At 41.5% G+C, this 25,466-nt stretch overlaps 1 protein-coding gene across 1 annotated transcript in view; it reads right to left on the bottom strand.

Moving 5' to 3' along the window:
- The window catches only part of LOC129701436 (dedicator of cytokinesis protein 2-like), a 671,641-nt gene that overhangs the window by 601,606 nt on the left and 44,569 nt on the right, over positions 1–25,466 (bottom strand). The window contains exons 2-4 of the mRNA XM_055642616.1: positions 6,626–6,709; positions 4,455–4,495; positions 2,495–2,550 (exon numbers count right to left, since the gene is read on the bottom strand). Coding sequence (XP_055498591.1) covers positions 2,495–2,550; positions 4,455–4,495; positions 6,626–6,709 — 181 coding nt within the window. The remainder of the gene's footprint in view (positions 1–2,494; positions 2,551–4,454; positions 4,496–6,625; positions 6,710–25,466) is intronic.

The raw sequence follows: 25,466 nt of genomic DNA, 5'->3' as shown, positions 1-25,466 counted from the left end.
CTAAATCTAATTTAGCCCAATTGATCTTTGTCACGTCAGCCTTATCCAACTCTTGTCATTGAAGTGTACCAGCGTATTAATTTTCCCTTCTTTTCCAGGACTGCACATGTTGCCACCTGTTATTAATTTGCTGCTCTTTTAATTTAGATTGAGATTTCCAAAGAACATCGTACACTAATTGGAAGGGCTTTACTAAGATGTTCCAGCTAAGGTCAATCCACAGATATGATATCAAACATGCAGATTCTGAAAATATAACGCAATAAGTTTCACCCTAAAAATGTCCAGACTGTTTTATCTGCAGCTTTTGGCACATTGGCCTTCATCAGCCAGAGAATTGAGTTTAGAAGTTGGGAGGTCATGTTGCAGTTGTATAAGATGTTGGTGAGACCGTATTTAAATATTGCATTCAGTTCTGGGCACCATTTTATAGGAAAGATGTTGTCAAGCTGGTAAGGCTACAGAGAAGATTCACGAGGATGTTGCCAGGACTAGAGGGTCTGAGTTACAGGGAGAGGTTGAGTAGGCTCAGACTCTATTCCCTGGAATGCAGAAGGATGAGGGGTGATCTTATAGAGGTATACAAAATCATGAGAGGAATAAACCGGGTAGATGCACAGAGTCTCTTGCCCAGAGTAGGCGAATTGAGGACCAGAGGACGTAGGTTTAAGGTGAAGGGGAAAAGATTTAACAAGAATCTGAGGGGTAACTTTTTCACACAAAGTGTGGTGGGGTGTATGGAACAAGCTGCCAGAGGAGGAAGTTGACGCTGGGACTATCCCAAGGTTTAAGAAGCTGTTTGACAGGTACTGTACATGGATAGGTTAGGATTGGAATGATATGGGCATAACACAGGCAGGTGGGACTAGTGTAGCTGGGATATGTTGGTAGTTGTAGGCAAGTTGGGCTGAAGGGCCTGTTTCCACACTGTATCATTCTATGACTATGACTCTATGCTTGCAAAGAATTTGTTTCATTGATGAACAAAATATATTGGTATTAACCAAGGGCGAAGGGTAAAGAAGGTTATTTCACTGGAAAGCAGCAATTATTGACATGACAGTGTAGTCTCAGCATTTTTACATTATTGTTTCCTGCATGTTATCATTTTCCATTATAATTTTCCACTGTTTTAATATAGCTAACAAATTGCCTAATTTGTTTTAAATTGCCAATAATAGTTAATTGCTTTGGATGCTCTTTTTATAATGATCAAGCACAAAAAAGATTTAGTACTCAATTCAACCCCCTACTTTGAGCTACTTGAGGTTTTTATGCACAAACTTTAGCAATTCTCCTCACTCATTCATTGTGTTCACTGTCTACAGTGCCTTTGGCAGGAACTTGCCTGATGCACATCCAAACAAGTAAACGTCACAAGGTGCCCTCCAAACCTATCTTCATAACCATTTGGTTTAATCTCAACCATTCACTTTGAACTGCTAAGTAAGATTTTCTTACAATTCCTTTACTAGAGACCCTACACAGTTTTATTTTTGCATATATTTGGATCTTCTTTTCCATACTTTACTACACAACCATTGGCCTGACCTAGTGATAACATTTTAATATGATCATTTACTACAGCTGATGTTTATCTTTAATTTAGATAATGGCTGTTGAACCATGGCTGAGGCATGACAATACATCCAGTAGTTGTTTGCCAGTGGGCAACCAGAACTCCATAATAGTGAGGGGTAATATTGTGGTTAAGTTATTAGACAAGTATGCAGAGTCCTGTGGCAAAGGTTTTGGTTGCTGACAACATATCTCATATATAAATGAATAGGCAAATAATTAAATAGATAGACAGATTCATGAATCCATAGATAAATAAATAAATACGCAGCTAGATAAATATTTCTTACTTGGGTACTCAGAGAAAATCCTGATTTAAGAGTGCTGGCAATGAGTACATTTGCAATTTTACAAGTTTCAAGGCTGATGCATCAGTTGGCATCGCATCAAACCATGGCCAAACTAAATGCAAGCTTATTTCCATAATCAGCATTTGTATTGTCAATTTTTAAACCATCGGTTTCACTTCCATTATGAAGGAGGGATACTGCTAAATGCACTTCAAAGTCAAAAGCTGCAACCCGTAGATATTGATGGCTTCCCACCCCTCCATCTCATTGCATAACTGGCCCCTGCAGTATAACTGCCGATTACAATTCTAAGAAAAATACACTACTTTCGAATCAATCCATCTCCATATAGGACGTGCACTCCAAACAAAAGCAAATGCAACTTACATACAAATTAACATACAGACATAAGGAACTGCAGATGCTGATTTACAAAGAAAGACACAAAGTACTGGAGTAACCCAGTGAGGTCAGGTAGCATCTCTGGAGAACATAAAATGATCCATTGCAGTACACCGTCTTTCTAATCAGCTGTTTACTACACACTAGCTTGCTGCAAACAGTTTAAGTGAAAGCTTCAGAACGCGTCAATGGTGACATAAAAAGATTTAATTTTTAACTCATACCCTCTTTTCTCACTGATTGCTTCTTTGACATGAACGAATGATGCTGGAAAAACCCCCTGCAAAGTAAAGGAGGTTACAATTAGTGATGCAATCACTGATGTCTATGCCATATTCATGACTTTTTGAAATATCATTATAAAAGTGAATCATGAAGAAAGGGTTCGATTCTCCATCATGATGCATTGTCAGCATTGACATTGTCACATAAAATCACTTTTCTATCACTAATATTTAACATTTTATGGGGTTTTTTAGATATGGAGGCGGCACGATGGCACAGCGGTAGAGTTGCTGCATTACAGCGCCAGAGACCCAGGTTCGATCCTGACTACAGGTGTTGTCTGTACAGGGTTTGTACGTTCTCCCTGTGACCTGCGTGGTTTTTCTCCGAGATTTTTGGTTTCCTTTCACACCGTAAACACGTACAGATTTGTAAGTAAATTGGCTTGGTATCAATGTATGTAAGATAGTGCTACTGTGAAGGGATCGCTGGTCTGTGCAGAATCAGTGGGCCGAAGGGCCTATTTCCATGCTCTATCTCTAAACTAAACTATACTAACAACACAGGAACAACACAGAATGGCGACCATGGGGCAATTATGAAATGTTAGCTGGGAGACAAGATCATTTGGCTTTGATGTTTAAGAAGGAACTGCAGGTGCTGGAAAATTGATGGTAGACAGAAGTGCTGGAGAAACTCAATGGGTGCTGCAGCATCTATGGAGCGAATGGAGCGTTGCCTACTTCCTTCGCTCCATAGATGCTGCTGCACCCGCTGAGTATCTCCAGCACTTTTGTCTACCATATGGCTTTGATGCCGAATAACTCAAGAATCAATTCAAATCAAATAAAGACAATACTCTTTTCAAGGCCCATTAGAATGGTTGTTCCATGTAAGTTTTCTAAAACTATGAATATAAGGGTGCTGTCACTGAAAGCACTGTTGTACACATGGGAGCTGTCAGCAAAATACAGTTGATTTATTCAACATCTTACCCAATTTGTAGTTAGAGGGATAGGTTGCTGTGTCATATTGGAAGATGTCTTAACACAACATTTGGAAAAAAGAAACGCAAGCACAACTTTAACTCTAAAGGTCAAGAGATTTGAAATTCAAGATTCCATTGCTGTTGAGCGATGATATTTGCCTCGAGCTGGAAAGCCTGTTTCAATAATGTTTGGTAAACTAATTTTGTTATGAGAACTACCAGGCGGGGTATACATCACATAAGATACAGTTTATAAATGTGCTATGTAAATTAAAGTTAAAGGTTGACATTTCTACTGAAGATTTTGCCCTCTTAATTATGACTATATGTCTTGTATAATCTTTAGCAGGCATTTGTCACCTGGGGAAAGAGCAATCTGTTATTCTAACAAGATTTGCCTGATGCCTTGCTTGACAGTTAATGAAACATACCCATCTACAGGAAACAAATGAAAACTGCAGCCAAAGTCCTCCGAATTGAAGCTTGTAATGCCATTGTCTAAATTAGATGGAACATTTCGCAGTGTGGGAAGAGGAAGAATGAAAATAAATGATTACTGGAGAAATGCTAAGGTTTCTGGATGAGCTTTGATGTATTCATGAATTGAGTAAGAGGGCCAGAAGACATCAGCTCTGGATGGAGGAAGGAGAATACGGACAGCAGATAATTTCAACCACATCTTGTTTGCCACAGGGTTACATGTTTCAGCAAACCAGATTACAGGATTTACAAGTAGTTCAAAGACAAACCTGGTTGTAATTGAAATGCTGGAAATTCATGCTCTCAGCAACCATTTTTCCTGTCTCTGTATTACTTAAATGCAATCCTTTACCAGGTTGTTATATTAATAATTGAATCAAACCAAAGCATAAATTAAGATCAATTTAATTAACACAGGAATTTAACCCTTCAAAAAAACTTGAAACAGCACACAGAGTCCATAGCTGAAATTCAACATGATGTTGCCTTACCAGTTGTGACTTGCTTTTCATCAAGCATCCTTTATACCAACCTGTGCGGAAAGATGAACATGGGCAAAAGTCAGGGCACAGAATCAGCTGTCAACAGTCTATATCAGTGCTCCACACAACCCTCTTTGCAAGGTGCTTCATCTAACTACTGTCATCATAAGTACCTTATGCACTTCTTTAACCTCCCCTAAATGTATTGGCATTGGTACATGTTTATTATTGTCATGTATCGCAAGATACAGTGTAAAACTTTGTTGTGTACCGTCCACTCAGATTATAACATAAATGAATGAATACATTTGTGTATTTACAATAGCGCATTGTTTACTATTGCATTATTGGAGATGGGGGTGAGTTTTGCAGTTAATTCACTGCTTGGAGAAATAAAGCAATACAATGTGGAAAGCTCTAGTAATGTGGCAGTTCAGATCACTATAGTCCAAGCGCTGGTAAATAGAATTAGTATAGATAGATGCTTGATAGTCTGCATGGACATGATGGGCCGAACATCCTGTTTCTATTCTGGATAACATATACAATTGTCAGTCCACGAAGACTCGAGTATGTCTTCGTGGACTGACTCCAGAATTCCAGACTGAACTATGATCTCCCACCCCCAGACTAGCAGTCCAAATCATCGCAGAACTAGGCCAGAAAGCAATATTTTGGCACATTTATAATTCTCCCATTGTTATTTTAACTAGGAGCAATGAATGGGATTGAGCAAGGTTTTAATCAGTTTTAAAACTGTGACTGTGGACTCCTGAGTCTTCCAACAACAGAACTGGCTTTCGCCAATCATCAATGTTGACTGATCTTGGGGGAATGCTGCCGCGATATGTGAATCTGTCTACTACTGAAAGCCTCTGACTACTCCCCTGGATGTCTGCTTCTGAGTATGGGGTATTTGGTGCAGGTCGGATTAACCAATGTTAGCAAACATATCGTGAGATGGTAAAAGATGGTGATGCGGGGAATGGAATCTCGTACCTAGAACTATTCTTTCAGAATAAGGAGTTGGCAATTTAAGGTGGGAATTGAGGAAAAATTATTTTTCCCAAACGTACATGAAACAACAGGATTCAGCAATTCATAGAACTTTGAAGGATGTGTCATTGAACATATAGAATGGGTGGTTCATTTGAGTCAGAGACTCAAATAGCTGGAGTAACTCAGTGGGACAGGCAGTGTCTCTGGAAAAATGGAATGGGTGATGTTTTGGGTCGAGACCCTTCTTCAGGCTGGTCATACATAAGTTATGAAGAACAAGCAGAAAAGTAGATTTGAGGCCAAGATCAGATCAGCCGTCATCTTATTGTATGACGGAAGTATGCCATGCGTCCTATTTCTGCTCATACTTCTTACGTCTCACGAACCCAATAAACAATTCATGGAGCAAACAGGATATTGGGAGGGATTTGCAAAAGGTTAGACATCCAAAATATTCCTAAGAGACAAATTGGGGGACTATGTTAATTGGTAATTGCCAACCTTCAGTGTTCTTACACAAAAGTTGAAACCATTATCAATTGACAGTAGTTATTGATTTATATAACAAATTGGAAAATACCAAAGAGAAAATATTTGTTCCTGAATATTATGCTGAGAATACTCAACGCATTATGTATCTCTTGTGACAAGAGACATAAGGATGATGTTCTGGTAGTAAAATGTTATCAACCTGAAACATTATTGGTTTCCGACTCTACAAATGCAGTCTGATCCCCAGAGGAATTTCAGCATTTTCTGCTTTTAATACAGATTTCCATAAACCATATCTTTTCATCTTTTTTGAGATTTCTTTTTGCCCCAATGTTTTCCGGCTGATTTTCCTTGTCATTATTAGAAATAGATAGATATAGACATAGAAAATAGGTGCAGGAGGAGGCCATTCGGCCCTTCGAGCCAGCACCGCCATTCATTGTGATCATGGCTGATCGTCCATTATCAGTAACCCATAGACATGACTGGGTATATATGAAAAAAATGTTCTATGTCAATTCAAGGAATTGATTGGGAACCGATGGTTTTCCATATTATATCTGTTGAGAAAATATGCATTTCAATTTCTGTTATATACAACAAACAGTCCATTGAGTTCCCTGCTGCATTTCTTCCTGATATAACCGTCCATCGAGCTATTATTTATTTTGTGCATGTCTTTATGTTACCTTCACACTTTTCCAAGATTTGCACAGTATCTCCAACGCATAAGGAGAGATGTCGATCCTTCTCAGCCTCAAAATTAAAAATAGCTAGAAATAGTAAAACAAAATCAAAATCAGAATATGCTATTAGGAAGCAACATTGGCCATTTTCAGTTTGTACAAGTTCTCTACAGTGATCTGTTTCAAAATAATGCAGTTATACATCACCGAGAAATTATATACACCATTTGCATTGCATGTTGGTTCATTCACTGATCTCCAGGGCGGTATGGTGGCACAGTGTATGAGTTGCTGCCTTACAGCTCTTGCAATGCTGGAGACCCAGGTTCAACCCCGACTGCGGGTGTTCTTCCCGTGACCGCGTGGGTTTTCTCCAAGATCTGCGGTTTCCTCCCACACTCCAAAGAGGGACAGGTACAGTATGTAGGTAAATTGGCTTGGTGTACGTGTAAAAAAATTGTTCCTAGTGTGTGTAGGATGGTGTTAATGTGCGGAGATCGCTGCTCGGTGCAGACTCTGTGAGCCGAAGGGCCCGTTTCCACATTGTACAGTATCTCTAAACTAAAACTAAACTAAACTATAAGGTTGTGCCCACAATATAACATGCAATGAATGATCTGTGAAAGTATGGGATATCTTTTTAATATTGCAATGCTTCATTCGTATTTTCAGATGATGCAATCGTACATATTTTGGCAGGGGAATTCTCTTGACCCGAGTAGTTAACTCTGTTTCTCTTTCCACAGAGACAGCCTGACCTGCTGAATGTTTCCAGCATTTTCTGCTTCAGTTTATTTCTTTCATCACCTCCAGTAATTTTGCAGTTTGGAATTTTCCAGTCAAATCCAGATGGAACGTTCATGTGGAAAGGACATTAGGATTTGGGGATTACGAAATGTTTGCAGAGCTATAGATGGAATATAATGTCAGGCCTAGACTGACCTCCACACAGCACTTTACAAGGTGGCCTACCCTGCAGCCTCAGCAGAACTATAGCTTATAATGTCATCTATGATCTATGTCTAAACTATGTCCAAGCAAGTGCAAAGCCGTGCTCTGTCCTACTGCACTCCTATCATCTTTTTAACCAATAATAATTTATTAAACTATTTACAATAATACGTACAATACTAAATTATTCAAAACAAACCCACCACCACAATACAAGTAAAACAAACTTTCCTTAAAGAACTATTTTCCCATCCTTATTAAGGATTCCACCCCCGGCGGTGCCCAGCGGTCCTGGAAATCCCAAAAGGGGGGCCGTGGATTGCGTGTAGTCCCTCTCTAGTATCACCTGGGCATGGTATAACCCCGGAAAAGGGGCAGGCAGCCAGCTCAGACAGAGCCCTCTTCCTCCTGGCACCATGACTCGCGGATGGCCAGCTTGGCTAGGCCTAAGAACAACCGAATCAGGCCACGTTCAGCCCTACCCTCTACCCTAATCAAAGGGTGTCCAGAGATGAGGATGGTGGGTGTGACATGCAGCCAGAAGGCAAGGAGCTGCCCCATTAGATATTGGAACAGGGGCTGCAACCTCACACACTCCATATACACGAGGAACACAACTCTTCCAGCCCGCAAAAGTGGCAGGCGGCTGACGAGTCTGTGAACCGGGATAGGAACAGGATGTACGGGACTCCTCGGTGCAGTACCCTCCACCCCTGGTCCCCGTGTGTCCTGTGCTCCACTTGTGATTTAGTCTGCCTTCTGCTCTGTAATAGTACCAAGCTCACAAGAGCAAGATACTTTATGACCACTTTATTCCAATGTGCAAAGTTGCTTGATGTGAAAATAAGTGCATTTGCATGGATCTGAGAATACCAATGAAACATTGCAGCTTTGAAGGGCGCAATTCTACTTTTGTAGAATTATCCTTTGGAAATTTCTTAATGGGCAGAACTTTATAGATTAACAAATGATCCAATTAACTTGGCAAGACCTGACACCAAGGCAGCAATTCAAAGCAATATTAATAAGGAAATAAATTGACAATTGTAACACAACAATATTTTGCTGGAAAATAGAAATGGAAATAGATTACCTTAAATTACCAGATAATTATCAGGTCCTATGTTTATGGTGGGTAAGTCATTGTTTTAGAGTGACATTCTTTAAAATCCTCTTTCTAAATAAGTGTCAAATGGTAAAGCGTGAAGTTGTCACAATCTTTTGCAAGTTACCAAAGTGAGCAGATGGCGGTTTCTATCTCCAGTTGTCCAGCCACCTGCAATCATTTCCCAGTCACCATGGGACTCAGTGACATGTCCAAGCTGCTCAGTACCAAGCCTGGCACTTCAACTGATGGAGCCACTTCCCCTTGTGCCAAAAACATTACCATCTTAAACAGCCGCAAGGAATCAGAGTCTCCAAGATATGGAGCACGGATGTGTAATTTAGTGGTTTTATTGGCTTTCTGCTCCTTGCTAAAGGATAGGGACAGCTGGTTTAGTACATATATTATATTAAACCATCAGCGAGTATGACAAATTAGGTGACATATTCTGCCAACAAATTAAACATTGGTGAGTCGATATAACGAAGAACAACTAGCGGAAGGGCTATTGGTAAAGGAAGAGGAGCACAAAGCATGTGAACTGGAGGAGAATGGATGTAGCAGATAATGGCAAGAAGAGAGGGAAGAATTGGTTAGGAAGGGAAAGGGGAAATATAGAATGTGTATATTACAGGAGGCCATTTAACCCAATGTCTCCACACTGGCTCTCCACCAGAATAAATCACTCTTTTCCCATGCCGGCACTTTCTCTGTAGCCCGACGGATTTTTCTCCACCATATATTTATCCAATTTCAAATCGCAACAGGGAGCCTGACCGTGGACAGCTGTGTTCTCCACCAAGCCGCAGAGTGTTAGCAGCATCAGTGACACTGAGATGTGTCCCGTGGGAGAGCTAATGCATGCTTTATTTATTGAGGTGAAAAACTAGTCTTGGTCTCTGAACCCCTGATCAGCAGCAGGAATGAAAATGGAACCAGGTGATGTGGCAATGGTGGAGAGAGATACCCCTTGAAGGTCAGTGGAACCTGCCCCCATCACATCAGTGGGCAGTGCCATCCAGATTACAACCACGCTGTGTAAATAAAATTCACCTTGTATTGTGTCTAATCCTCTTTCCTTTATATTATCCCTGTAACTTCTGGTCCATGACCCTGTTCACCAATGCGAGATGCTTTCACTATCCACTCTGTCCAGACCCTTTATCATTTTATATATCTCCATCAAGTCAACCCTCAGCCTTCTCTTCAGCAAATAATATCCAGTTCAGTCTCTCTAAACTATCTGTGCAACTGCATAGCTTCTTCCAGGAACCCATTCTCTAAAATCTTTCCTGGTGCTTCTCTAATGCTGTCACTTTCTTCCAATAAACACATTATTCCAGTTCACGCTGATTCGGTCCTTTATAAAGAGTTAGCGTGACCTTGACCTTTCTCTTCATGCTTCTTTGGATAAAGCCCAAACTCGTATATGCCATATTAACTGCTTTCTCAACTTCCCTTGCCTCTTTCATTGATTTGTGTCTCACTGCTCCAAAATGTATTTTAGAGCAGTACCCTTACAGTATCCTTTACCATTTATTGTCTCTCCCAAAATACATCACTTAACAATGAGAGTCATAGTGTTGCAGTCACAGTGTCGTAGAGCACAGAAATGGCTCCTTTGATCTATTAAGTCCAATTATCATTTTACATTCTGCAGCGGCATCACACCATTTTAAAAAAACATTGAAAGATTATGGTCAGCACCCCATAGATTTCTCCAAAGGTGCATCCTGTGGGGTAAAAGGAGCGAGTGAATAATATTAATATAATATCAAGGAGGGGGGGGGGGGGGGGGGGGGGGGGGGGTTAATGTGTGTGACGCCGAACTGCACATTGAGGGGATGGGACCCAACGGGTCCCTCTTGGTCTATAGAGCTATATAACTAAAGATTAACATCATTGTTGGGGAAATAAAGTACAGGCACGACCTGACGTATGGGATGGATGACTACATTAATAGATATGTAGATATGCAAGCAATTCTTTAAGCCCACTGCTTTATTTTGAGTTGCTTGTCTCAGCAGCAATGCACTACTGTGCATGCAGCCATTTTCTGTAAGCTGGTTAGCTTTTCTCATAGATGCTCCCACATGGTCTTCATATCAGAGCTCCCATGTGGTCTCTGCATTGGAGGTCCCTCATGGGCTCCACATTGGAGCTCCCTGATGGTTTCCACATTGGAGCTCCCTGATGGTCTCCATGTCATAGTCATCCTTCATGGTCTCCCACTGGTATCACACAGTACAAATGGTAAATGTACCCATGCGCAGTTGCATTTCCATTTCCGACTTGTATAACATCTGACTTACTCAAGGGTTGACAGGAAAGTAAGTAACCCTTACTTAAGTCAGTGAGTGCCTGCACCTGTTAGAGTAAAGAACAATGTGTCGAAAGGAAGTGCAGATGCTGGGTTAAACTGAAGATAGACACAAAATGCTGGAGCAACTCAGCGGGACAGACAGCATCTCTGGAGAAAAGGACTCAGCGGGTCAGATGCATTTCTGGAGAATAGGATTCCTGAGATGCTCTCTGACCCACTGAGTTACTCCAGCTTTTTGTTTCCATTAGGGTAAAGAACAAAATGGAAGAACAAGTGAACATCAAAAATATAATAGTCAACATCTTCTTCAAAAAGAAAAGCCTTGCTTGGCCAACCTCATTGATTTCTTCAAGCAAGCAATAGAGAGAGTGGGCAAGAGAAGATTAGTAAATGTAAATATTTAGTAGCATGAAAGAATAATGCATGAAGGTGTTCAAAATTAGTGAACTTATCAAAATGAATAATTAGCTGGGTTTAAGGCAGAAAACAAAGTGTGGGGGTAAAATTTTACAATTCAGACTGACAAAATAGAAAGTGTCTGCACAAGGAACAGTGTTGAGAAAATTACTTGAAATATATACAAAACAAAAAAATTGAAATCAAAAAATATAATTTCTTGAGGTGTAAATAACATCAATATGGGGCTGGCTGGTAGAATCATTACCAGTGATAAATTATAGCAACGCATTAATATTCATGCAGAGTAGGTGCATAGTTGGCAATTTCATTTCTGCATTAACAAAAGGTTGCATTCTTTTGAAAACAAATTAAGGGGTTGTCAACACTGGGAAGATCAGGAAGAACATTTTAAAGAAGATTCTAAAACCTCTGCAAAAAGGGGCCATGATCAGTAAACAAATCTGGACAAATAAATAAGGACTTACTTTGTGGTTGTAATATAAAATTATCGAATTATTTAAAAAGTGCGAATCTAACCTAGGAATAAAATAATTTCTCTGTGTAATTATACAAATGCAGTACACAAGTTAATGAGCCTGCAATAAAAGTAAAGTAACACGCGAGTTGGCATGCAATGAAGTAGTGTGAAAAATATTGGCCAGGAAATTCAGATATATTAAAGGTAGTTTCTTCCCCCTCAGTTCTAAGTATCTGAAATTTGATTTATTTCCAGTGTGGAATGTAAATGCCACCCAGAGGATTAGTGCTATCTGGAAACTCACACAAAACACTTCCAACTGAGATTCAACCAGCATGCCTAGCATGGTTTCTGTATCAGATACACAAGAACATATCATTTCCTAAGCAACACTCCCTCAATAAGTCTCATAGGGACTGATAAGAATTCCACAATGTTCCATAAGTGCCTGTCATTGGTAAACCCACGACAACCATGTTTAAGACTTTTGCTCTCGATTGCAATACCACTCTTATAAGACCAATTACTTAACTTACTTCCTTTGCAAATTTCCCCACCCATACCAACACCACTCCTTTTTCATTGAATATCTTCTCACTGATCGTTGTTGTAGGAAGGAACTGTAGATGCTGGTTTAAACCGAAGATAGACACAAAAAGCTGGAGTAACTCAGCGGGACAGGCAGCATGTTTGGAGAGAAGGAATGGGTGATGTTTCAGGTCGAGACCCTTCCACATCTTACACTTCCTTATCTCTGTTTCTCCCTCTCCTCTGACTCAGATTGAAGAAGGATCTCGACCCGAAACGCCAACCATTCCTTCTATCCAGAGATGCTGCCTGTCCTGCTGAGTTACTCCAGCATTTTGTGTCTATCTTCCCACTGATCCCTGGTCAACCCCTCCAGTTATCCCTAACCCTACTGCCACTCCCACTGTCACCAACATATTGAAGTCAAACGGCAAATTGCGAACTAACCAGAACTTAGGCCTGCCCCACTTAGGCTACTTTTTGGGTGACTAGGCTGTTGCCACATGGTCGCCAGGGTGTGGCCTGTATAGTCCTGAGTAGTCTTCTCAGTCGCCCAAAGAGTCATATCGCTTTTCTGGTCGCCGCTGGATTTTCAACATGTTGAAACATTTTCGGAGACAGTCGGCAACAGTGGATTTGACGCCAACGAGCGTAGCTTGAGTTCTCCGTGCTGTCGTAGTTGTCGCCAGGCTAACGTAGATTGTCGCCAGGTTAATGTAGGCTGTCGCCAGGTTACCATAGGTTGTCGCCGGTGCTGACTTCAGTTTTTATTGTTGTTAAAGTAATGATTACATTTCAAATTTTATGTCGAAAGGGGGTCCAGTCGCCATTTTTTACGGCGACCTGCTACGACTATGACAGTCGCCGAATAATAACCTGTGGGACAGGCCTTTTAGGTGGATGTTGCAAGGATTCGAGGGCCTGAACTATAGGGAGAGGTTGAGTAGGCTATGACTATTCCTTGGAGTGCAGGAGGATGAGGGGAGATCTTATAGAGGTGCACAAAATCATGAGAGGAATAGATCAGGTAAATGCACAGTCTTTTGCCAAGAGTAAGGGAATCGAGAACCAGAGGACATAGGTTTAAGGTGAGGGGAAAAAGAGTTAATGAGAACCTGAGGAGCCATTTTTTTTATACACAAAGAGTGGTGGGCGTATGGAACGTGCTGCCGGAGGAGGTAGTTAAGGCAGGCATTATCACAATGCTTAAGAAACATTTAGATAGGTACATGGATAAGATAGGTTCAGAGGGACATGGACCAAACGCAGGCAGGTGAGACTAGTATAGATGGGGCATGTCGGTCCGCATGGGAAAGTTGGGCCGAAGGGCCTGTTTCCATGCTGTATGACTCTGACTCCATATAGCCACAAAGTAGTAGAAACAGCAAACTGCTAATGCTGGTTAATACACAACATATTCTAAAACTATAGCCATGGACAAGCCATGGACAAGTTGTCCAGCCTTGGACAACTCACTGATCTTACAGAGGACATTTTAGGACATGCATCGATTTCTTGGCCATTGAACTTTGGTTCGATCACAAATGGATATAAATATCCATTTCTGATGAACGTTTGATAAAAAGAGAAATGAAGGAACACGGATGGCAAACAAAAGATTTAAAAGAATAAGAGCAGTACCATGATGGTATATTTATAGAAAATTATAACTGGACTGGGCTTCTAATCTACTGAAAGTAGAAAGCTGAGGGTTTGTTTAACAGATATATTTGAAATAACGAGTGACATTGATAAAATTAGAGTCTTAGAGTCACAAAGTGATACAGCGTGGAAACAGGCCCCCCGGCCCAACTTGCCCTCACTGGCCAACATGCCCTAGCTACGCTGGTCCATATCCCTCCAAACCTGTCCTGTCCAAGTAAAAGGGAAAGAGAAAGAGAGAAAGAGAGAAAGAGAGGAGAAATAAAATTGGGGCCAGAATATCAAGTAAGCAGCGAGAAATTAAGCACAGAAGTTTGAAAAAACTTTGTTTTCACAAAACAAAGAGAGACTAATCTTTGGAACTTGTCGCAACAAGACGGAGATAAATTGCATTGCTTATTTTGGCAGTTATGGGTTGTTATGTTAGCCTAGATGGAAACAGAATGAGTGACATGGACTGACAGTTATTACAATATGTTTCTGTCCTGTGTATTCTCTGTAATTCAGCGTAAAAGACGATCTGGCCCTTGAAGCAATTGTTTCCAACAGACTTCCTTTAATTTCCAGTGGCCGCAGGGCTGATCCCAGCTTCCCTCAAGGAATCCTGGCCACAGCTGAGACCTCCGCACTGCATTTACCTTGCCCAACAAGGCGTGAAATGGAAGTGTTCTGTTTTGTTGCTCCATTAAAACAAAAATAAGTACATTTCATCTCTACCATTTATGACCACAGGACATGTCAACGTGTTTTCAGTCCCCCAGGTAAGTTGTGGAGTGAAAGCACAGCTGAAATATACAAAACATGGCAGCAAATCTACACAAAGACAGCCGTGCAACGATGACCAAATAATCTATTTTTCTAGCCTTTGTTCAGCAATGTAACTATTGCTTCAGCCAACACAACTCCCACAATCTGCTTCAAAACAAGCTGTGAGATCTTAAACAGTCACCAGAGGGGTAGGTAAGTCTTGATGTAATATTTCACTTAAACAAAAACACCATTTTCACTCTCCGAGCACACTCCCAGAACTGCAATGTGAATCTATTATTTGTGCTGAGGCTGTGGAGTGAGACATCAAACCAGAAATTGAAAGCCTCCACTGAGTTATACCTAGCACCAAAACAGTGGGTGCTTCATAGACACAAAATGCTCGAGTAAAGCCCTGTCCCACTTAGGAGACCTAAACAGCAACCTCTGGTGACCTTGCCTGCCGCCCTAAAAAAAATCAAGGTCGAGGTGACCTGCAACCTCCTACCACCTCCCACGCATATGTTGAAAACCTTCCTCGACTACGAAGAAAACCGGCTTTGACTAGGCTTGCAACAAAAAAAATTATAGATTTTTAAAACGGCAACCTATTTTTAGTCGAGGCCGGTTTTAAACATGATGAAAAAATAGCAGCAACCTAGATGAAGCCTCGACCACGCGGAAACCACTTGACCATTCGGGAGAGTGACCTCCGGTGGCCTCATGGAAACCTTGGGTGACGGGCAAAGACACCAGAGATTGCTGTTTAGGTCTCCTAAGTGGGACAGGGGCTTAACTCAGCGGGACAGGCAGCATCTCTGGAGAGTAGGATTGGGTGACGTATCGCGACGAGACCCTTCAGACCCTTCTTCAGTCTGAGTAAGGTCTCAACCTGAAAAATCACCCTTTCCTTCTATCCAAAGATGCTACCTGTCCTGCTGAGTTACTCCAGCATTTTGTGTCTATCTTCAATGCAAACCAGCATCCTCAGTTCCTTCCTACACAGCGGGCGGCACGGGGGCACAAAGATAGAGTTGCTGCCTTACAGCGCTTGCAACGCCGGAAACCTGGGTTCGATCCCGACTATGGATGCTTGACTGTACGGAGTTTATACGCTCTCCCCGTGACTGCGTGGGTTTTCTTCGAGATCTTCAATTTCCTCCCACACTCCAAAGATATACAGGTATGTCGGTTCATTGGCTTGGTGTATGTGCAAAATTGTCCCTAGTAGTCGGATAGTGTTAATGTGCGGGGATCGCTGGTCGTTGCGGACTCGGCGGGCTGAAGGGCCTGTTTCCACGCTGTATCTCTAAACTAAAGTAAACTAAAGAGTTCTGCATATGTCTTCTCTGCTGAAGTGTCTGATACAGACACTGGAGACCCAGAAATTTGTTGAATCTGGCAAAGATGCATGATGCCAGTTCTTCTTCATGGCACAGCCACTGGACAAATCAGTAGCTCACAACGGTATGGAATGTCCAGGGTGCTGAATTGGTTTTGAACTGTGCCTGACCCACCTTGCACCACTCTGGATCATGCAGCGATCATTGTGTAATCCGCACCCAGCTCCTTGGGAAAGGGACTTCATGCAGTGAGCGGGCGTGGAATGATCGTGGGACAATGCTAATTGGTAAGTAGGGAGCAATGAAAAAAACCCTACCTGGGCTCCCAATGGTCAAAAAAGATATCAGGGAACAATTTTGTCCAAGGGCAATGAGGTTCCTCTTGGCCTTGGAGTGAAACAGAATAGTTTGTCCAGTCCAACCAAGCCTGCCTCTTGTATCTTGCTGTAAATTCCCACGCATTGAGCATGAGAATCACGCATTTTGCCAAATTCTCACGCTCTCACGCTGATCACAAATTTCTCAGGCTCTGTCGTGAGAAATTCTGTGATCAATGAAAATTTAAAAACTCATGTCAACTGCATGGGCCGCGGGTGTTGGAGAGCCGGGGTTGAGGGAAGGATGGAAGCAGAAGTAGTGGCGGGGACAGATGCGGAAACAGGAAAGAGGTACTGATTTTAGATGAACAGCCATGATGATATTGAATGGCAGTGCTGGCTCGAAGGGCCGAATGGCCTTTTCCTGTACCTAGTTTCTATGTTTCATTCCTTGAGTATATGGCAATAAAACTCGACCACTTGATTTTGAAGCACTCGTTTATGGTGGAGGTATAATGTAGTCTTAGAGTGATACAGTGTGAAAACAGGCCCTGCAGCCCAACTTGCCCACATCCGCCAACATGTCCCAGCTACACTACCTGTTTTTGGTCCATATCTCTTCAAACCTGTCCTATCCATGTATCAGTCTAACTGTTTCTTAAATGTTGGGATAGTCCCTGCCTCAACTACCTCCTCTGGCAGCTTGTTCCATACGCCCATCACACTTTGTGTGGAAAAAGTTACCCCTTAAAAAGTTACCTCTTAAAAATACTTCAAACAAAAAACATTGAAATCATACTTCTACTGTGCACTAAGACATGATTTTAATACATCAAATTTCAAAAAGTCCCTACCATGGGAGGGGGGGACACCCCCCCATCGCACACCCCCCCCCCACTCAGTTGCTCCACTCCCTCGCCGGTTACACCCAAGGCCAGTGATCAGTGATCGCTCAGCCCCCCTACTTTCAAAAATGCTCCGTGGCCCCTGGTTCAGACAGAGAGCACTGCCAGATGTGAGCAGGGCACTGAGGCCAGTTGTCCGTGATGTCTGGATCCCAATGCTCAGCGCTTCGTGTTTCGGAGTTGGCTAATGTTATTGATTTGTAATTAGTCTGATTTGTAATTAGTTGATAAAACCTTAATTTATTAATCCGGAATATCCATGGGGATGAGATAAGTATCACATTAAAATGACATGCAAGGTCTGAGGCTGTCTGTCACAACATACAGCACCGATAACCCATTATTTCCTTCAGTGAAATATTGGGAAGGTAGCACTATTGTCATTTGCTACTCAACTATTATGTTTGTTTACCTCACTGGCTATATCTAACCCCCCCCCCCCCCCCCCCCCCAGAAAAAAATGTATTTGACAGGTTGAATAGAAATGTCCCCAATCTTGTTGTTTTATTAATTGAACACGTAGATGAACATCCTCAAGGAGTGTAATCAGATGGAAACTGATTCAGATGCGATGTTTAAGAGCTTGTTCAAAGAAGGGGCTTATTTTAAAGGAGTGACAGAGATACTTGCAGGGGAATGTGTGAGTAGGTTATTACTTGTCTTTAGTTTTAGCTTGAACCTGGACATCTGAAGATTCAAAGCTTAATATAGTAATTGTGCTGATACTGACTACAACCAACCACGTAATGAATAAAATACATTCCGGATGTTTTATTTTTCTGATGCCATTTAAACGTCACTTGGATTTCATTCACTTCAATGTAAAAGTAATTGGGAATGGGGACCATTGGAACAAAAATTTGACCTTGGTACATATGAACTGTAAAATAATAATATACGCATGTTGGTAGGTGCAATCAAAACAAAGATCTTTTTTTATCATTGTTGTGTTATGAATACCACAGAAAACATTATGTACTCTCAAGATCACATTTAATAGAATAATATTGCTTAAATATAAAGTTATTGAACTTTGCATTTCGGAAAAGTCCCAGCTGATAGGTAGACATTAAAACACTGAAAACATTGGGGGTAAAAATGACTTCAGGACAGTTTGTTAAGAAAATGAAGGAAATTGTAACAGAATACTTATACAGCAGAGTGAGTATAATTTTATGGATGAGAAATTGTGTTCAAACAATTGATTACTTCTTTGTCAAAGTAACTAGCATGTTAGATAACAAGGAAGCCAATGGATGTAGCAAATTTTGTTATACAAAGTTTGGTCTGTGAAGTGCCCCATAAAAGATTACCACATTAGATAAGCACCTGTGGACTTGAACGTAATAAGTTAAGTCCAGGGGGTCAGATACAGGGCTTTATGTGTGGGCCAGATATATTGTCAGTGCAGAGGGGCTAGGATCAAGGCCAAGTGTGCATCCAGAGTCAAGGTCTGGAATGGAGCTAGGTGTGCAGTCAAAGCGAGTGTTCAGCACTGGGAACCTAAGCAGGTAAGCAGCTATGATCTGGGTAGAATAGGGGGCCAGGTGTAAGGCTGGACTCAGGGTCAGGAATGCGAGAAGGTATGTAACTGGAGTCAGGGTCAGGAGTAGTACCAGGTGTGCAGTGAGATGCAGGTTGGTCAACATGGGCCAAGTGTTTGATTATAATCTGATTTCCATACATGAATATACTATCATTCATGTGCTGCACCTATTGATCAGAGCCTGGCTCTACTGTGGAATGTAATTAGGGATGTCATTTAGCCTAACCTCATTCATAGCTAATCCGATTTAAAGCAGAAATATTGCATTCAAGTGTAAGTTAAAAGACCCGCTACATTATACATCAAATTGCACAATTTCAAGCTGAAAAATGCAAAAGCTCTGTACCAATGGGACACATAGGAAACATTATATCTTGTCTTGAGGTAGGATTCAGGCCTGTCTCAAACTGCAGAGTGACTGCGCCCAATTCCATCCAACATTCCTGAGCCCTATGATTCATTGATACTGTGGCCATTTCCCACATTTGAGCCTTAATCTGCAATTCAGCTGCAGGTCAAATCAAATCAAGGCGTGTTCCCACATTCACATGTTGTGCACTCATCTGTATATTCCAGGAGGAGTCACTGGATAAACATCCTCATACAGCAGCCCCGACTGCAATACCACCTCATTCTGTGACATGAAGTGTTTGTGTTCCTTGACTTTGTTCGTTCCTCTTGCAAGCCTAAGAACTACTGAATCAAGAGTCACGAATAGTAAGATTAAACGAGAACTTACCAGTTTGAAGTTTGATCTTTATTTTATGAGAAGTAACGTTGAGGGATTACGTGAAGACCCCGTCCAGTACGCATGCGTGTCAATCTTCAAAGCAGTGGTGTGATATCACAGATAACAGTTATTGAACTGAACATAGTAAGATAAGAGAACCATAATACCAGTTGAACTTTATGAGAGGGCTGGGAGTGGAGGGCACGTAATCCCTCAACGTTACTCCTCATAAAATAAAGATCAAACTTCAAACTGGTAAGTTCTCGTTTAATCTTACTATATTACTTCGGAGTCACGTGAGTGACTACGTGAAGATTTTAAAGCTCTGTGATTTCATGCCGTGGAACCGAGTCCAGGCGTCATACACGGCATGAGTAGGCCAATGATTTTTTAATTTGTTTTAATTTTGTTTTTATTAGAAGTACAATAAGTTGCAGTAATACACACCACATATATCTCATTACATTTGTTGTACCCCTTCATTTTTTGAACTTTAAAAAAGATAGAAATAAAATAAGTAAGGAAAGTGAGAAAGAGTCGTGAAGGTGCAGGGAAGTGTTGGGAAAAGAAAGCCCATTAGAAAAGGAGTTAGAGAAGAAAGTTAAGAAATAGACCCTAGAAAAGAAAGAAAGAAAGAGTAACAATCGCTCTATTATAAAAATAAAAACTCCGCAAAAAGAGATCTACCAACCGTATTTTTCACCCCCCATTACCAGATCCTGGCACCATTTATTTTTTAAATTACTATTGCACCTTATGCTTGTAATAAGTCCATAAATGCAGACCACATCTTTTGGAAGTGGTCTGCTTTGCCTGCTAGGAGGAGTCTCATCTCTTCCAGATGTAATGTTTCGAACATGTTTGAAATCCACATTTTTATTGTTGGTATGGGAGCATTTTTCCAGAATTGAGTATAAGCTTTTTTCCCATTATTAGCCCGTAATTAAGTAAATTCTTTTGAAACACATTTAGTTCAGGGAGTAGGCCAATGATGAGTGAACATTAAGAATGCATTCAGACATGACATAGATATAGACATGTTGATGCTATTAATGAATAATAGTGGCAATAGTATCCTCCCTCAACCTGGAGGAAGTATGAACCATACCTAACATAGAGTTGGCAATACCCCTGATCTGGCAATAGGTTTATTCTGAATATTTGGACAGATCAATAGTTTGACCATCCTGCAACCGCTAGGATGTGGTCCATCCCTGCTACTGAGGTATAGCGGTCCTGGTGGAGTGAGACTCAATGTCAATGTACACTCCTGTATATGCCAGACCCATATAACCATCTGGAGAAGGTTCGTAGTGATTTTTTCTAACAAGATTTTATGTAACTAATAATATTGCTGTCAGTCTATAAGGCTCTTAGGAACCTTGACATACTGGTGTAGATGTGTGATCACACGCAACCCAAGGTCCATGGGATATGCAACATCTAGTTTGGTCTTATGTCCCTGTCTAATCTGCTTGATTAATCATAAACAAAACATGTTGTTATAGCCAGCAGATATGATCATCCTATCCAGTGTAGCAATGACTGGATCCGTAGCGCTGTACTCAATGCCATGGCATAATCACTAGTACGTGAGTATGACCATGGACAGGGATGTTGCTGGTGCCCATCGGTGAAGTGACGTAGTACAATGTTAACAACCCATATCTCTGCGTCCCTAGGCCTGGGACGTTTTAAGCTGACGATTCCTTCATATTCTGGATATCAGAGGGTGAGACCGGACAGAGTGGTTTATGTACTCCTCAGCCAAATGATGAGGTGGTACTTAAGGCACAGTAATGGAATAGTAACTCAATGTTATAATCCCATAAAACTGAATTTTAATGTGTCAGTCATCCATGCCGAGTTAAACGTAAGGAAGCATAAACATTGCTTCCCATCTCCTATGCAGATTTCTGCTATTTGGTGCTATCCCTGCAATCTGTAGTGAGCACTCTTAACGCTCTTGGTTTGACAACCCGAGCCGCAGAAACGATCTCTCAGAGTCTGTAAGTCTATGAATTGATTATATCATGCAGAGGATGGTTTCAACATCACAACTGAACCGGCATCTTTTTATCCGGAAATAACTATGTACGGTTTTATGCTCATTCTTCGCCTCAGCAGGAGCCATTGGTATATAACCCAGGCAGGCACTATGAAAACCTGGAAGCGGGAATCTTGCTGAATTTTGCAAGACCTGTCTATTGAGGCCAAATGGAGGAAGACATAAAAGAACATTCCTTCCTAGTGTAGCGAGAATACACCCTTCGCCACTGTGTGCCTCGTTCACTGTTGATTGAAACTGGATGCAAGCAACTCAATAGTTAGTGTTCTATCAATCCACATTGTCATTAAATACTTTGTGATCACACATTCATTCTGTGTTGTCATTAATTTTGCATGATATTATACCAGTGCTAAATGCGGTTTGGTAAAACTATCACCGGATACTTTGATTTGATTGTACCTTTGTGATTAACATATACCACCACCAAAGTGTATCACCTTGGACTTGTGCATGCCGTATATGCATATCCACACACCCTTTAATGCACAGAATGCACCTGGTGTCCATTGGCAGTTGATACCATGACTGAACACTTGATAACTCATGCTAATCCCATCTGCCTCCGTAACTAGAGATGGTATCGTTAAAATTACCCATCTTTGGGCAATAGCATCAGTTTGGAAGTGACTGAAGATTAACGGATAAGATGTTTTAGTGGAGCAAAGCTGTCCATCCTTGTGACTTTGATTGTTTCAGCTAAAAAATGGCAGAGGTCTAATTGTTTGTCTCAGAGCTGATCCCAGACCAATAAATGGATGATTGTATCCCAACAATCAATAGTTTCAGTTGGTGTCAACTTAATTTAAATTTAACTGGATGGGTGGGAACCAATTCCTCAAATATAGCTATGTGGCTGATAAGGCTAATTTAGTAAAATACAATATGTTCAATATCATCCAGATTGGCCATGCTACTTATTTGTTAGCTCTGTGCAGCCGAAACACTGATGGTAGTGATTTGGTAAATAATCTGGAAACTGGAGTTAGCCCATTGTAACGCCACTGAGTGTATAGTTGCCTCATCCAGTTAAATTTCAAATATCTTCAACCCTGTGTGCGGAAATGATCACATGGAAGTTATTCAGAAAAGTCTATACTGCACATGTGGGTTGAGGCTGTTGACAATGATCAGTCCACATCCCATTGTTGTGAGCCTTGTCTTGAAAGGCAACTCCAATCATACCTGTGTGCAGTATAAACTAATCTAGAGTTATCCCAAACCAATGTAAATATTCAAACCAGTCACGCAATGCGATAGACGATATGACACGTATGCGTACTGGACGGGGTCTTCACGTAGTCACTCACGTGACTCCGAAGTAAAATCAAGAGTGTTCATTGTCATATGCACCAATACACAACAATGAAATTAGGGCAGTCAATGATGTTCCCCAACCCCTGTATCGAAGGAAGTACTAATGTAAAATGGGAATTGAAATCTAGAGTTTCATATTTATACCCAGTTGCTCATCTGGTAATCTAATTACTCAATAGGGCAACATTCAGTCCTCACACTGAAATACTTACATTTCCTATTCATGATATACTGTTACAGCATGTCCTGTGTTTAAAGGTCTTATCCTTTCCATAAGGGGAATGGTAGAGATGCAATTAAACCCAAATCCAAACATTCTGGAGTTGAATAGTCTTGTATTGATTTGCCAAAGGGTTGAAGAGTGGCATTTCAGATTTTTCTTAGTCAAATATCTCAAAATATTTCTTGTAAACATATCAGCGAGGTCAATGGTAAATGTGTATATTGTGAGGCACTCAGCATCGATTGTATGTGTATAAGACAAACCCACATTAAAAAAAACAGGAGAGGGCGATGTGTCTCTTCAAGCCTGTTTCAGAAGGATGGTTTGCTGGTGCAGCTGTAGTGTTGCTGCCTTATAGCAGGTACAGCGCCAGAGACCCGGGTTCTATCCTGATGATGGGTGCTTGTCTTTGGAGGTTTGGAGTAAAAATTTTCCCTAGTGCAGGATACTGTTAATATACAAGGATCGCTGGTCGGTGATGACTCGATGGGCAAAAGAGCATGCTTTCCTGTTGAACTAAACTAAAATAGCTCAATAATAGGGCTGAAGCTGTCATATCCCGTTTCCATATGGTGTCCATAGAAAGCATCGGAATGCATCACCACTTGCTTTGGAGGGAGAGGTCTCTCTGAAGAAGGGCCTCGACCCAAAACGTCACCTACTACTTCACTCCAGAGATGCTGCCTCACCCGCTGAGTTTCTCCAGCATTTTTGTCTATATACCACATGATTTGGCAACAGTTCTGCTCAAGAATGCAAGAAATTAAAGAGAACTGTGAATGTGGCCCAGTCCATCACACAAACCATCACACAAAACATTCCCGGTTGCTCAGCACTTCAACTCCCCCTCCCATTCCCAATCTGACTTTTCTGTCCTGGGACTCTTCCATTGTCAGAGTGAGGCCCAGTGCAAATTGGAGGATCAGCACCTCATATTTCGCTTGGGTAGCTTTCACCCAGGCAGTATGAACATTGACTTCTCTAACTTGAGATAGCCCTTGCTTTCTCCCTCTATCCCCTCCCCCTTCCCAGTTCTCCCACCACTTAATGTCTCCGCCTACATTCTGTCTTTGTCCCGCCCCCTCTGCTGACATCAGTCTGAAGAAGGGTCTCGACTCGAAATGTCGCCCATCCCTTCTCTCCAGAGATGCTGCCTGTCCCGCTGAGTTATTCCAGCATTTTGTGTCTACCTTCGATTATAACCAGCATCTGCAGTTCTTTCTTACACAAACCATCATTCTACCCTCATTTATCACTTCATGCTGCCTTGGAAATGCAGCCAATGTAATCAAGGACATTCCCTCGTATGCAATGGTGCAACACTATATTCTACACTTTATTTTTGTCTTTGCAATAAATGCCGTACGTGCAATGACTTGATTGTACTCATGTATAGTATAACTGGAAATGCAAGGAACTGGTTTACAAAAAAGGCATAAGTTGCTGGAGTAACTGAACTGGTGAAATTGAATTGAAAAATTCAATGTTCATGCCATTAGGTTGAAAGCTACCCAAGCAGAATATGAGGTGCTGTCCCTTCAATTGGCATGTGGCCTTGCTCTGGCAATGATGATGGCCCAGGACCGGGAAGACAGCATGGGAATGAGATTGGGATTGGCAATCTGGAGATCGAATAGTCCATGATGGATAGAGCGTGAGTGTTTGCTGAAACAGTCACCAGGTCTACGCTTGGTCTCGCTGATGTAAAAGAGTCCACATCGGGCACACTGGATGCAGAGGATGAGATTAGAGGAGGTGCATGTAAACCTCTGTCTCACCTGGACAGTTGGGGTCCCTGGATGAGTGCATGGGAGGAGATATAGGGACAGGTGTGGCTGGTGAGGAGATAGTTTGGGTGGGAAGGAATGAGTAGGAAGAGTCTCGACACAAAACGTCACCCGTTCCTTCTCTCCAGAGATACTGCCTGTCCCGCAGAGTTATTTGAGCATTTTGTGTCTATCTTCGGTGTAAACCAGAATCTGCAGTTCCTTCCGACACACAGGTTTTACCAATGTGAGAATGATTCAAAATGTCAGTGAATTGAGACATGCAGAATAACAGACTTTAGTATTCCCATCACCAACATGGGAGGAATAGAGATAGGAAGGAAGAAAATTAAAGTCTGAAAATTGGGAAGCAATGAAAGGCTTGTCACACTCTTTTAGAGATTGGATTGGTGTGTGTAGGTTGTGGTCTCCATTT

This window comes from Leucoraja erinacea, chromosome 11 (genome assembly GCF_028641065.1).
Source record: "Leucoraja erinacea ecotype New England chromosome 11, Leri_hhj_1, whole genome shotgun sequence".
In the NCBI taxonomy this organism is placed as follows: Eukaryota; Metazoa; Chordata; class Chondrichthyes; order Rajiformes; family Rajidae; genus Leucoraja; species Leucoraja erinaceus.
The sequence above is the reverse complement of the archived record's forward strand: the minus strand, read 5'-3'. Positions and strand labels throughout refer to the sequence as shown.